Source organism: Leptonotus elevatus, chromosome 21 (assembly GCF_054856555.1).
Source record: "Leptonotus elevatus isolate MCC_2025b chromosome 21, RoL_Lele_1.0, whole genome shotgun sequence".
In the NCBI taxonomy this organism is placed as follows: Eukaryota; Metazoa; Chordata; class Actinopteri; order Syngnathiformes; family Syngnathidae; genus Leptonotus; species Leptonotus elevatus.
The window spans coordinates 12,109,834-12,122,905 of record NC_141259.1 but is presented as its reverse complement, the minus strand read 5'-3'; the positions used below and the strand labels follow the sequence as shown (position 1 = coordinate 12,122,905).

General features: G+C 44.5%; 2 protein-coding genes across 6 annotated transcripts in view; both read left to right on the top strand.

Annotated features, from left to right (window-relative positions):
• Positions 1 to 272: 272 nt before the first annotated feature.
• On the top strand, positions 273 to 4,945 carry rnf6 (ring finger protein (C3H2C3 type) 6). 3 transcript variants are annotated; one of them, XM_086065994.1, is made up of 4 exons: positions 273 to 351; positions 1,202 to 1,357; positions 1,483 to 1,641; positions 2,141 to 4,945. In XM_086065994.1, the coding sequence occupies exons 2-4, from the start codon at positions 1,210 to 1,212 to the stop codon at positions 3,958 to 3,960; spliced, it is 2,127 nt and encodes a 708-aa protein (XP_085922120.1). In that variant the 5' UTR covers positions 273 to 351; positions 1,202 to 1,209; the 3' UTR covers positions 3,961 to 4,945. The 3 variants fall into 3 exon arrangements, with proteins under 3 accessions (XP_085922120.1, XP_085922121.1, XP_085922122.1); XM_086065995.1 differs by lacking the exon at positions 273 to 351 and adding an exon at positions 366 to 1,109; XM_086065996.1 differs by lacking the exon at positions 273 to 351 and adding an exon at positions 1,735 to 1,825 and having other exon boundaries at positions 1,209 to 1,357.
• An 876-nt stretch (positions 4,946 to 5,821) lies between these two features.
• atp8a2 (ATPase phospholipid transporting 8A2) overlaps positions 5,822 to 13,072 on the top strand; it is a 50,474-nt gene continuing 43,223 nt past the window's right edge. For 2 of the 3 annotated variants that reach the window (XM_086065700.1, XM_086065702.1), the window contains exons 1-2: positions 5,822 to 6,065; positions 9,573 to 9,668. In XM_086065700.1, coding sequence (XP_085921826.1) covers positions 6,023 to 6,065; positions 9,573 to 9,668 — 139 coding nt within the window. In that variant the 5' untranslated portion in view covers positions 5,822 to 6,022. The remainder of the gene's footprint in view (positions 6,066 to 9,572; positions 9,669 to 13,072) is intronic. The other variant, XM_086065701.1, reaches the window with a different exon arrangement.

The following is a 13,072-nucleotide window of genomic DNA, read 5'->3' as shown; positions in this document are numbered from 1 at the left end:
AAAAAAGATAATACAAAATATACATTAGAAAAATAAAACCGTATCTACAGCTGTAACTGAAATGTAGTAAATCCAGCGAGGACAGTCTTTAAAAAAAAAATTGTTGACCTGTTTAGCCCCCCAAATGAAATTATAAGACTTTAAATTCTGATGGAAGCCTTTTGTAGTCGTTACGTTTCATATTTTTTGTTACAAAACCGGTGTTTTGGTAACACAGGAACTAACATAGCCGAAACTACTTGTCTGTTATAACACGGACCGTTTAGGCCGTAACACCACCTGGTCCCATCTTGGGTAGAGCGAGAGAAGGGAAAACGAAGGGAACCGTCCATATTACAGCTGCTCTATCGGGTACTATGCCATTTTTACGTCGTTGTCATCTCACCTAAATCCACGCCGGTGCTTGGCGTTATCGACCTCACACGTTGATTCGATATTACAACTGTTTATCCGATGTATATCGGGGGAAATTATTCGGCGTCGGCTCGGCTAACCAAGCTAACGTTGTGTGTTGGGATTGCTATTCGCTATCGTCACTTGCGCTAACTAGCTAGGGCACCGCTAGCCACTAAGGCGTTGCGCATTCAAAATGTTTCTTTGTGTCATTGCGGTGAACGCCCAACTGGTTTTGCATTCGGTGGAGACACACGCTTCGCCGTCATTGCCTTTTTGTCACACTTAAGAAAAAAAAGAACATTCTTTTGTCTTTGCCGTCGGTTACACGGAGACCCTGTCCTTTGCGTTTCGTCCCACCTTCGCGCGGCGACGATTGGACACTCTGCCTGTCACTCATTCCCAGCGGGCTGGTGATTGGCTGTCATTGCAGGGAGGACAGCGCCGCTTTAGCTTGCTTTATCGCCACTGTCTTCAACGTGGCCTTCCGGAGCTTCTGTCAGGAAACTTGGCCAATATTAACGACGAATACGTCGACGCCCGAGTGTCCTTTAACGGCCGTTTTGCGGGCCAAAGATGTGAACGTTCGCATTACGATGCGTTCACGCAGACAGACTTCGGGCTAAGCACGTTAACTGTCGGTTTTTCGTCAGTGGCTGTTTCGAGGCAAAATGGATGACGCTGCCAATGTAGCTGTTTATAGTTAAGGCAATCTGGTTTGTTCTGGGTTTACTAGGGGGTGATGTTAATTACATAACGGGAGCCGGTGAAGGGGAAAGAAATGACAATGCTTTCTTATGTTTACCAGCACTGTTCATGGTTATGGACCCTCCTGGTGGGGGAGACGAGCGTCGGAGACAGGCCGAGCGTCTTCGGAGGGAGGAGGCCTACTATCATTTTATTAATGACTTGAGCGAAGAGGAGTATCGTCTTATGAGAGACAGCAACCTGTTGGGGACCCCCGGTGAGGAGGGATGCTTTGATTTTCTGTGCCCAAGTAGTCCTGCAGTTAACAAGCAAAAGGGGTCCGGTTTTTAAATGTCTTGCTATTGTTTTTGAGTGTGTGAGTAACCGGAACCTGTCACACAGGGGAGGTGACAGCCGAAGAGCTCCAGCAACGTCTGGATGGAGCCAAGGAGCGCGAGTCATCCCAGCCAAACACCGAGCAGCGCTTGCCGGCCGCCGAGCCGGTGGAACAGCAGAGCGGTAGCGGAGAGGATAGAGGTTCTGGCGGGAGACGAGGAGCAGGTAGGACTACCTTGAGGAATCAAGCTGACGTTTAGCACCACTGGGCAACTTCTGATTGGTTTGGGTTTTAAAAGCAACAATTTGAATTTGCAGGGTGTTGGCTGCCTCTTGCCCAGAGACCACTTTACCTGCCAATCCTATTGGCATCATAAATGTCTTGGCCTTACTGTCGCCACCTCCACTTGTAAGTGTCCAGAGTGTGGTGAAAAAGCAAGCGTGCATAAAGACGACAAAAGCATTTTCACTTGTGCAGGCAGCACTTCATGCTGTGTGTTATGTGGCATATTTTTCAGCCAGATTCGGTCCTGAAGCTGCACTTTTGTCATCGCTTTAAAGTGACTCAGCATCTTAACCAGGGTTTAATTTCACACTTGATTGATGTGCAACCAATTTGCACACAAGCCATTAAAATAAAAATTGCCATTATTTGTCCCCTTAACCGTAGTAAGTCAATAATAAAAAAAAAAACACTCAAGTAATCGACATGCTTTCCTTCCAGGCAGCACAGAGCCAGGGACAGAAGCGTCCAACGGAGACTCATTGCTGGAGTGGTTGAACACCTTCCGGCGCACCGGGAACGCCACCCGCAGTGGACAGAGTGGCAACCAGACGTGGCGAGCCGTCAGCCGGACCAACCCCAACAGCGGCGAGTTCCGCTTCAGCCTCGAGATCAACATCAACCACGACCAGCCCGAGACGGGGGAGCACGCCGACGCTATGGATGCGGCCGAGCAGCCGGCCGCCGTCCCGGGTTCCACCTCGCCGCCGAGTCGCGCCACTTCATCCAGCGGCACGCGGTCATCCGGCACGCCCAGGCCGTCCCCTTACCCCACGCCTCGGCCCGCCCTAAGCAGGAGGATGCAGACTCGCCGCACGCGCAGCAGCAGCGCTCTCTCCATGACCCCACCTGCACTTTCAGCCCCTCTTGCGCCCCCTCCTCAAAGGAGAGGAGATGCCATGCACTCGTTAGTACCGCCGCCTACTGGTTCTCATTCAGATCAGTCGGCATCTTCCCCGCGTTCGCCCGCCAATGCAGAAAGGGAGCAAAGTCGCGACAATGTGACTTTATCTCTCGACTGCCCCCGCGTGTCGCCCCAGTCGGGGTCTCAAGCACCGTCGGCGGGACAGGAATCACGCCGGACTCGATCGCGCGGGCGTTGGCGCCGGGTGGCGGCGGCATGGAACGGCGGCATCCCCACCCGCGCAACCAGACGAAGTCGTTCCCCCTTGCATAGAAGCCCTGCAAGCACACCGGCGTCCAGCAGCGCCATCAGCGGCTCAAGCATCCACATTGTTGATGCGGGCACAAGCTCGGTTCCCATGGAGACGGGGGAGGCGGTGGCAGAGCCCACCGCCACCACAGCGGAGCCGGCCGCAGAGAGCGGCGAGAATGAATCTCATTCAGCGGGTGCGGGAGGCTCGTCCTCAGTTCGCCGCCACCCCACAATCATGTTGGACCTGCAGGTGAGGCGGATCCGACCCGGGGAAAACCGGGACCGCGACAGCATCGCCAGCAGGACGCGCTCCCGGGCCCGCGTGGCGGAGAACACCGTCACGTTCGAGAGCGACAGCGGCGGCTTCCGACGCACCATCTCGCGCTCGGAGCGTGCCGGAATCCGCACCTACGTCAGCACCATTCGGATCCCGCTGCGGCGCATTAGCGAGACGGGCCTAGGCGAGCCCAACTCCACCGCGTTGCGCTCCATCCTGCGCCAGATCATGACCGGGTTCGGGGAGCTCAGTTCCCTCATGGAGACCGAGGCCGATTCTGAGACCCCCAGCCACGTGGACGTCGGCGTTACGAGTACAAGTACCGGCCCGGCGGCTCGCTTGTACGCCACTGAGAGCGCATCGGTCCAGACGGGCTCGGGCGGGCCGGATCAAGAGCGAGTGGGGCCTGCCGGTGACGAGGAGGAGCCGGCCGGCCAGGCCAGGCTCAGCGGCGGTTCGGCGAACGCCACGGAGGGGCGGCCGCCCACCAGCCGGGACACAAACAACCTCGTGGAAAACGGCACCCTGCCCATTCTGCGGCTGGCGCAGTTCTTCCTGCTGAACGACGAGGATGACGACGAGCACCCGCGCGGCCTCACCAAAGAGCAGATAGACAATTTGGCCACGCGCTCGTACGGCCAGGCCAGCCTGGAGGGCGAGGCGGGCCGCGCGTGCAGCGTCTGCATCAACGAGTACGCGCAGGGCAACAAGCTGCGGCGCCTGCCCTGCGCGCACGAGTTCCACATCCACTGCATCGACCGCTGGCTGTCGGAGAACAACACCTGCCCCATCTGCAGGCAGCCCATACTCGCTGCGCACCACGACTGACCCGCTTTGGCTTCTTCTTCTACAGCTGAGCAGCCGCCTGTACATAAGTGCGTTCATTTCTATGACGAAGTCCATCGAGAAGAAGGTGGAAGTAAGAGTTCAGGATAGGTGGTGAAAAAAGGCGTAAATCCAGAGGATTAATAAAAGTTTATTTTTTTAGGCTTTTTGATTTCAGTTTCCTTCTCTGTATCCTGTTGGAACTTTATCCGCGAGTGAGCTTTTTGTTAGCCGCTGCTCATAGTCTGACACCATTAAGACGTCCCCTTATCAGAAATAACTTTTTAATTTGATTTGTCCACTGTAGACTGTAAATATTCTACCACAATTTAAGTTGAAAATAAGCTTTTGCACGCAATTTTAAATTGTCCCTTCATAGCCGCTTTCACAAAATCACTTTGGTTTTTATTATCTTTTGCCCAGAATTTGAGAAACAAATGACATAAGCGATATTACAGGTGTAGACAAGACAAGTTAAGACAAAGGCATTTGAGTTTCTGTATTTAATTTGTAATAAAGTTTGTATTAATCTAGGTTCAGTATTTTTGATTTGTCAAGTTCCCCCTCACACAACTGTGCAGAAGCCACTCAAATAATACAAGCCAATCGCTTTCCAATGTTTTCCCATACAGAATGCAGGAATTCAGAGTTGTCATTTAGCCGTGCAATACAGATTAAATAAGAAAAAAAAATATTCGATCATAGTCATGCTTCATGAGGTCTGTCGGAATGTGTGCAAATGAAGGAATTCGCCTCTTCAGACATGGCAGAGGCGCATGTCACTCGTCAATATTTATTCCGTTTCTATATAATGAGATGGGGAAATTTTTGAAACCACGAATGTGTACCATGTTGCCATGTGATGACAGAAATTAAACACTCAATTGTATGATTTTTTTTTGTTTATATGTTCACCCTAATCTTGTGTGATGGGGGGGTTCAAGTTCTGCTCCTTGACAAAATAAAACAGCTTTGTTATGCCCTGTGACACGTTTGAGTGCTCGCCATCTTTGTGTCAGCAATTGTAACCGTTATTCCACTATAACGCGTTATATAACGTTTCCGCGTTCCCGTGTGAAAGGGATGAATCAGTTGGTTGACAACTTGACTTGCATCCGACGTTTTAACGCAGGTACGCAGTCGCGTGGAAAAGACGCCAATGTAGTGCATCATTTGGCGGAAAAGGGGTATAACGTCATTTTCTTCCAAATTAAATCCTCGTTCCATATATCTATAGATTCTGCCCTTCTATTGATAACCGCTGTGTAAAGCCAGACCTAGAAATAAGGTAGAGAAAATGGGCCAATTGTTAGTGTTTTATCTGTTAATTATATATTCAGTTCTTAAGGCACTGGCTAACTTCTTTACGTGCATTTTACGTTACAGATGCGCATTCGTGTGGAGAGACAAGATAAAAGAAGCAGTTGTCCCATTTTTCCACACCGGAATAAAAATAACGACGCATATAGCTGTCGATTATGTCCTTAAATTCGTAACTATTATTTAAATCAGTACAGCATCTTAATTGTGCGACTACGACCTCTTATTTCGAAATTTAGAACTAGTTTGCGGAACTAGATAATCTATTAACATGCACCTGAAATGACGCGGATGAAAAGACGCCAGTGCGTTGTAAAGCGTTACAGAAAAGTAGACGTCGTTTTTGTTTCTTCAAAACAAAACTACGATACACATTTCTTTTGTTTCTGTGTTTTAAATCGTAACCATTGTGTCAAACTACGTTGTAGAGCTGAATCACACTAGGAACAATATGAAGAAAACTGTCAGAGGGATAATATTGTCTTATTTGTACGATTATTACCTCTTATTTTGACATCCGAAACCACCCGACGGAACTAGCGAACCTATCACTTGTTTCTCCTCCTCCTCGTTCCTCGGCTAATAAAGCGGTCAGAGCGAACATGGTCCCCGGTTGTCAGCGGCATCAGCGGCCGCGGCCCGGAGCTACTACTCGCCTTCGCCTCGGCTCCGCTGCAGGCGAGCCGTAAGCGAGCATGTCCCCGCTGCTCCTTCCACTACCACCACCTCTTCGTCGACGGGCACGATGTATTTCAACCGGGGGGGCAAGAAGATCCACAGCGAGGGAGGTAAGCTGCAAAGAACGTACATTACCAAACGGGCGGCTTGTGCCGCGTTTTATTAGCGTGCCACTAATTATTAGCGCACTGACGTTAATGGTGGCTCGACTCGATACTATGTGCGTGTGTTGACCGTGGATGTGAGGACAACGCAAATGTCGCCTCGTCCGCCCTTCAAAGACGAGTGTCGTGATGTCGCTATCGCGGCTTGAAGGTTGGAGGTGCGTATTTGCGTCCGCTATTCAGGTGCGCTTTCGTACTCGGCGTCGTGTGACATGCCGAGTGATGGTGGGAGCGCTCTTATGTTCGTTTGGAGCCAAAGATTTGTGCACCAGCTGGAGGACGAGCCTATTAGAAAGCCGATTTAACGGGCACGTGACCGTCTAAAGAGCGCGCGACCCGGTAAGGGAATCGGAGGTCCTCGCTTTGCGCCGTCCCCGCACATACGACGCGAAGAGACTGCAATGATATAGACAGTTGTAACTATCTCACTACGCAAACGCAAAAACTTTAGAAACAGCGTCAAATAACGCCACGAGGAAACAAAAATGCTACGAGGCCAAAATATATAAGTCAATGAGACAGCAATAATGCTACGAAACCACAATAACACTATATGAAAGCGCAAAAATGCTTTTGACACTACAATTAAAAAACACAATACATGTCATAATGAAGCCGCAAAAAATGATGCCTTAAGACAGTAATAACTAAAACTACGAGACAGAGAAAAAAAAAGAAGACTAAAATAAATATTGTCGTGAGGCTGCACTAAATAATGCCATGAAACCACAACAAGATATGAGACAGCAATAATGCTATGAGACCAAAGTAAATAAAACTAAGAAACTGCAATAATGCTATAAACCCAAAACACTATGAGACTGTAATGAATATTACTATGACACAGCAATAAATGATATGAGACAGAAAAAAAACAATGCCACGAGGCCTCAATAATGCTATGAGAGCACAAACAAGAACAGGATTTTTGTTTTTCATGTATTCCATAAGTACAATTTGCAAATGATGAACAACTAATTAATCACTTTATTAAAAACTACATCAATTCAAAGTAATGAATGTGATTTTCCGACTCAAAAGACATTTTAAACCCCCCCACCAAATAAAACCAGTAATTAAATCATCCTTAATGAATGAAGGGATTGAAATGAAACCGTTTTCTTATCCGTTTCTTCAATTAATCGAAAAAATAACCTGCAGATCAATCAGTTATTAAAATAATTGACAGTTGCAGCCCTAGAAGTTGCTAAGAGGAAAACAAACTTGACCCCCAAAATTAATATATACTGCATATTGATTAAATTGATTAATCTCCTATAGATTTACTGTACAGATGAAGCTACCTTAGGCGTAGAGAAAGCATGGTAATGACTGATTGAAGGACACACACACATATACACACAAACACACACTATGCACACACTGCAGTGGATTGTCCTCGAAGAGAGTAGAATGTGTTAGTCTTTTATTTTAATAGTCACCGGCGCATATTGTCAGGCTGCTGCTATGCTCTTGTTGTCTGTGCGCGAGTGTGTGTGTGTGTGTGTGTGTGTGTGTGTGTGTGTGTGTGTGTGTGTGTGTGTGTGTGTGTGTGTGTGTGTGTGTGTGTGTGTGTGTGTGTGTGTGTGTGTGTGTGTGTGTGTGTGAGTTTGTGTACGCGCGCATGCCGCATCCACAAATAGAAAGCAGGGCAAATTATTAACAGATAAATCATGAGTCATGGAATGCAACACTCGAAATGATCATGACTGAAGTCGAAAGTTGGCCGTGTGCGTTTCCCTCCTGTATGTATGCGCTCTGTGCTGTAATCTCGTGGAGTGTGAGCTCTTGATTCTTTGCTCCAATTAGCGCCGCCGCGTTTGTCATGACATCATACGCGGTTACCAAGCTGTTACATTTAGCTACATTGAATTGTGTGTTAAAAAAAATATATATATATTTGTTTAAGCCATTATCTAGTAGCCTTACATTGCTCCCTTTTTTCTTGGAAAAAAATATTACTTTATTTTGGATGAAATGTAACATTATTTGTTTAAGCATTTTTTTTCCTTAAGTGACAAAAATTATAATATAATTTTTACTGAACATTGTCATTGTTAGCATAAAAACTTCCCGCTAGAATGCAAAAAAAAAAAAATGTCAGGAAAAGCCCACTAGAACATCTGAAATTTGTCATCTTTAAATGGTGGCAGGTGTAAGATGAGCTTGAATGTAATTGGTTAATTCTGAAGACAGTCACATTTCCAGCTCTGAGGGTGTGCACACTTTTGCAACCACAGCTCCCTTGTTTATCTTCTTCTAAAAATCAAACAATTTGGTAAAAAATAAATAAATAAATATATATATATATATATATATATATAGTATATAGGCGGCACGGTGGCTGACTGGTTAGCACGTCCGCCTCCCAGTTCAAAGGTTGTGAGATCAAGTCCGGGCTTCGGCCTTCTTGGGTGGAGTTTGCATGTTCTCCCCGTGCTTGCGTGGGTTTTCTCCGGGTACTCCGGTTTCCTCCCACATTCCAAAAACATGCATGGCAGGTGAATTGGACACTCCAAATTGTCCATAGGTGTGATTGTGAGTATGATTGTTCGTCTCTGTGTGCCCTGCGATTGGCTGGCAACCAGTACAGGGTGTACCCCGCCTACTGCCTGAAGCCAGCTGGGATAGGCTCCAGCAACCCCCGCAACCCTTGTGAGGACAAGCGGTACAGAAAATGGATGGATGGATGGATATATATATATATATATATATATATATATATATGACAAAAAAAGCTGCATTTGAGCAGGGGTGTGTAGACTTTTTATACCCTCTGTAAATGTCAGCTTCACAGATACCGCATCTGCACAGACGTGTGGCAAGTGTATGCTGTGTTTCGATATCGTAGTATGGCCACTTTGCGGAGGGGAAAGGGGCATCTATTAGAGGTGTGGCATTTATTTTTGTATGTTAGCATAGCGGCTAACGAAAGCATGTTTTTGTTAGCGGATGGGGCTCGTGTGGGTGATACGCAGTGCGGCCAACTGTCAACAAGTGTGCTGGTTAGATAATATAAGGGTGAGGCCTTGATGTATTTAGAAGTGCTAGCCAACAGGGGGTGCTCGTGTGTCGTAAATGACTTCCCGCCATCCATTTCTTCACGGATATGTGTGCTCTGTGAGTGTGTGTGTGTATATTTTAGGGCTGAACGATTTTGAAAAAAAACCCAAAAAACCTTAATTATGATTGTTTTCCAACGTCTTCTTCCCAATTTTTTTTTTTTTTTTTTTTTTTTACAAATACAAGTAATAAATTATGTTTTGGTCATCTAGGTTACTCTTACGCAAAAAATCCGAATGAACATTTATTTAATGTTTATCAACCCCAATTACAGTTGCAGCCTTTGCGAGTCGAAAACTATCTCGATTTGAATTTGATTAATTGTTCGGCCTTAGTATATTTACCCGTTGTTGTGTGTGTTGTTCTCTCCCGCCTGCTCGCGGCCCACAGAGCAGTTAGTGTTGACCGCCATTAGGCGGGACGCTTCCGGGCCTGAGGACCCCAGCCGGGGGGCGCGCGCCCGCCCGCCAGACAGCTTTGACAAAAGTGAGTGACGCGGCACGCCGGCACCGGATGGTGTCCGCAAAGGTGCATGCGCGCCAGGAGTAGATGTCATGACGACTCAACGAGACCCCCCACCCCCCACCCCACTCGGCCCCTCGAGAGCTGCGACCTGGCGACGAAAACGTTTCCGTTTGGTGGGAAAAGTGAGCACCAGGGGATTGAGTCAAGTGTAGCTGCTCGGGGCCTGGAGTGATGAATGCCGGATTCGAACCTTCTCACTGCATGCGCTTGTATGGGGAGAAATGAAAACGGTTGTGACGAGGTCACATCTTGATGAACTCATCTGCTGCCATTGACGGCCGTAGACGTCAAAAATTCATTTGAACGATTTCTATTAGTTTCACATTTTTTTTCCACTTTTGTTAACAAGAGATGCATTTGAAGGGATGCGTTTGACAAACAATCATTAGAAAACACGTGCATGCGATGCAACACGCAACACATGCATGTCATGGTTGGACATGCCTGGCAAAGAGCATGTACATGTGCATGCTACCACCTTAGTTGCATGATCTCTATGGAACAGTCCAACGCCTCCACAAGCATAAATGCCGAGTATAAAGGCATTTTTTGGAGGAGGAAAAAATGCAATAAAAAAATGTGCCTTTATTCTCGTAACATATTTCCGTTTATTTTTCTTTAAAAAAAAAAATTGTGACTGGACTGGTCACTTTTACAGTGACTTTTTGTAAAATAAAAGATACAACTTAATTTTAGTTTTGTGTATTAATTTAGTCCCAATATTTAGATACGACTTTACCCGTGTAACATTACGCCATTTTTTTCTTGACAAATTATGTCTTTAACTCATACACTGCCATTGACGGCTATAAACGTCAAAAATTTATTTGAACTATTTATATTTGTTAACAAGAGTATGGAAACCTAGAATTTTTTTTGTACATTTAGAACAGATAAAAAAATTGTCATATTATGCGATTAATTACAATTAAAAAATTTAAAATAAATTTTTTAAAATCATAATTAATCTCATGACTTCAATAGTTAACTCACGATTAATCACACATTTTATATCTGTTCTAAATGTACAATAAAAAAAATTCTAGGTTTTCATACTCTTGTTAACAAAAGTAGAAAAAAATGTTAAACTAATAGAAATAGTTCAAATGATTTTTTTACGTTTATAACCGTAAATGGCAGTGAATGAGTTAACAATGACTATTTTCCTTAAAGGAAATTGCTGTTATTGTTGTAAAATTCTGACTTTATCCTCGCAGTATTGTAAAAAAAAAATTCTGGATGAAAACACTACTTTGTTCTTGCTAATTACATATTTTTTCCTAAAATAAATTATTGTAAAATTACGACTTTATTCAACAATTTTATGAATTTTTTGGGGGGGGAACACTTTTATTTGTTAAAACGTGTGACTTAATTCTCTACCATTCCTCTTGGAAAAAATGTTGGTTTGTTTTTGTATCGTTCCAACATTTTTGTTGAAAAATACAAACCGACTCTCGTAATATTGCAGCAATCCCCCCCAAATTGTGTTTTTGTTGTTCTTTTTATGATTAATTTGTTCATCCCAAAAATGTCGACTTTATTCCCGTAATTTTGTAAGTTTAAAAGTTGTTAATTGCACATTTTTCCTAAAAAAGATAAGTTATTCGTTGCTTTTTTACAACTTTTTTTTCCAAGAAACTTTTGACGATAATCTTGTAAATGACTATGTTCTCGTAATATTGTGAATTAAAAAAAAAAAAAGTCTTTGTTCTTGTTAATTCCTAAAAAGATTAAATTAGGTAATTTTTTTTGTCGAACGATTAACAATTCTGACTTTATTCTCGCTACGTTGCATCTTTTTTTTTAATAGAAAAAATTTAATAAAATATGTTGTCCGCATAAATCTATGTTACCTTACGTAACATTTACGCCATTTGGGGGGGGGGGCATTGAGGGGTGACTCCATGTATCATTCCAGCATTTTTGGTTAAAAAAAAAAAACATGGTGCATGAAACTGTAGTACCATTTGGAAAAATGATCACTAAAGAATTAGCTTTTCCTTTTTGCAATCAAATTATTTGAGTCATTCCATGAATCGTTTCAGCCCTACTTGTGGAATGAACGCACTTGACATGATTTCCAATGGCAGCGTTTGTTGTTCCGTGTGTCTCACGTGTAGGATTACGAGCGTGTCTTGGCTTAGCCGGCAGGCGAAGTTGCAGAATAGACATAGCGAGGATTAGCATGGCCGCGTTGTACGGTTCGGCCCGTAAGAGGCTTTTTTACCTCTTCGCACCCTGCTTATCCGTGACAGCGCGGGAAATGGACCCGGCGGCAAAGCGGGCGACCAGGTCGAGCAGAACCTGCATATAGAGGACGAAGGGGGAGGGGTTCGGGGGGGGGAGGGCTCTCCTCGAGGGTCGCCATGGGAATTGGCGGCCGACCGGGCAGGCTGCGTTCTGTTGGTAATGACTTTTATTTTCTCAACTCTGCTCCTGACCTCCTATATTTTTCCCCATAGCAAAAATGAAAGTGAATAAGTCAGTTCCGGTTGGTTGAAAGTGTGGCGTAGGGTTACGGTTGTTCGGATAAAACCATTATAAGCCGTTTAGGTAGTGTTTTAAGCACAAGCCCCTCAGTAAACTAATAAGTGACGAGGTATGATTTGTTTTAGAGGTGCAACGTTTCATAGATTAATCAACAACTATTCGATTGATAAATTAATAGACGACTATTGTGTATAATTGATTCATCTTTTAGAATCAAATGGCACATGTGACACAAATGAGTCCAGAAAGGCACCCGTTAGCCGTGCTAGCATGTTAGCCGAGTGCATGCTCCTGTTTGTACACTCAATGTGGTGTTAGTGTGTCATTTGAGAAGCTAACTCACTTTTTCACAACCTTTTAGTCATGTTAAAAATCACAGATAGTGTATAACATCTGTGAGGCGGAGTGATATGTAAAATTGTTACCCACAGTAGCTTAAAAATGATTTAAGCAATTATGCTATTAGGCTAACGATATGAGATAAAAGTCCCATCACTCTTGTCCAATCAAATAACTGTTGTGTAATGGACAGTAATGGGCTGTAAAAATGTGGCGTTTGGTTGGCAACCTTCTGTGGTTTGTCATTAGCCATTAGGCCTCCAGCAGGCTATTTAAGATAGTTGCCGCTTGATTAAAAAAAAAAAAATCTTTGTGTCTGTAATAGATGATATGTCGGGAAAATGATATTCATTATTGAGGCACAAATATGAAATCAATTGGATTAAATAAAGGAAGAAATTAAATACAAAAATATTGTATTACAAATAATAATTAGACCAAAAATATGCACACATATTATGAAAAAGTATGACATGAAAAATAAACATTTGAGAAAAAACACAAAAGTATGAGTATGAAGTAAAAAAATATTA

Coding starts and splice junctions, on each gene's coding strand:
- rnf6 (XM_086065994.1), top strand. CDS start 1,210: ATGGTTATGGACCCTCCTGGTGGGGGAGACGAGCGTCGGAGACAGGCC. Junction 1,358..1,482: donor CAACCTGTTGGGGACCCCCG/GTGAGGAGGGAT, acceptor CCTGTCACACAG/GGGAGGTGACAGCCGAAGAG. Junction 1,642..2,140: donor TGGCGGGAGACGAGGAGCAG/GTAGGACTACCT, acceptor CTTTCCTTCCAG/GCAGCACAGAGCCAGGGACA.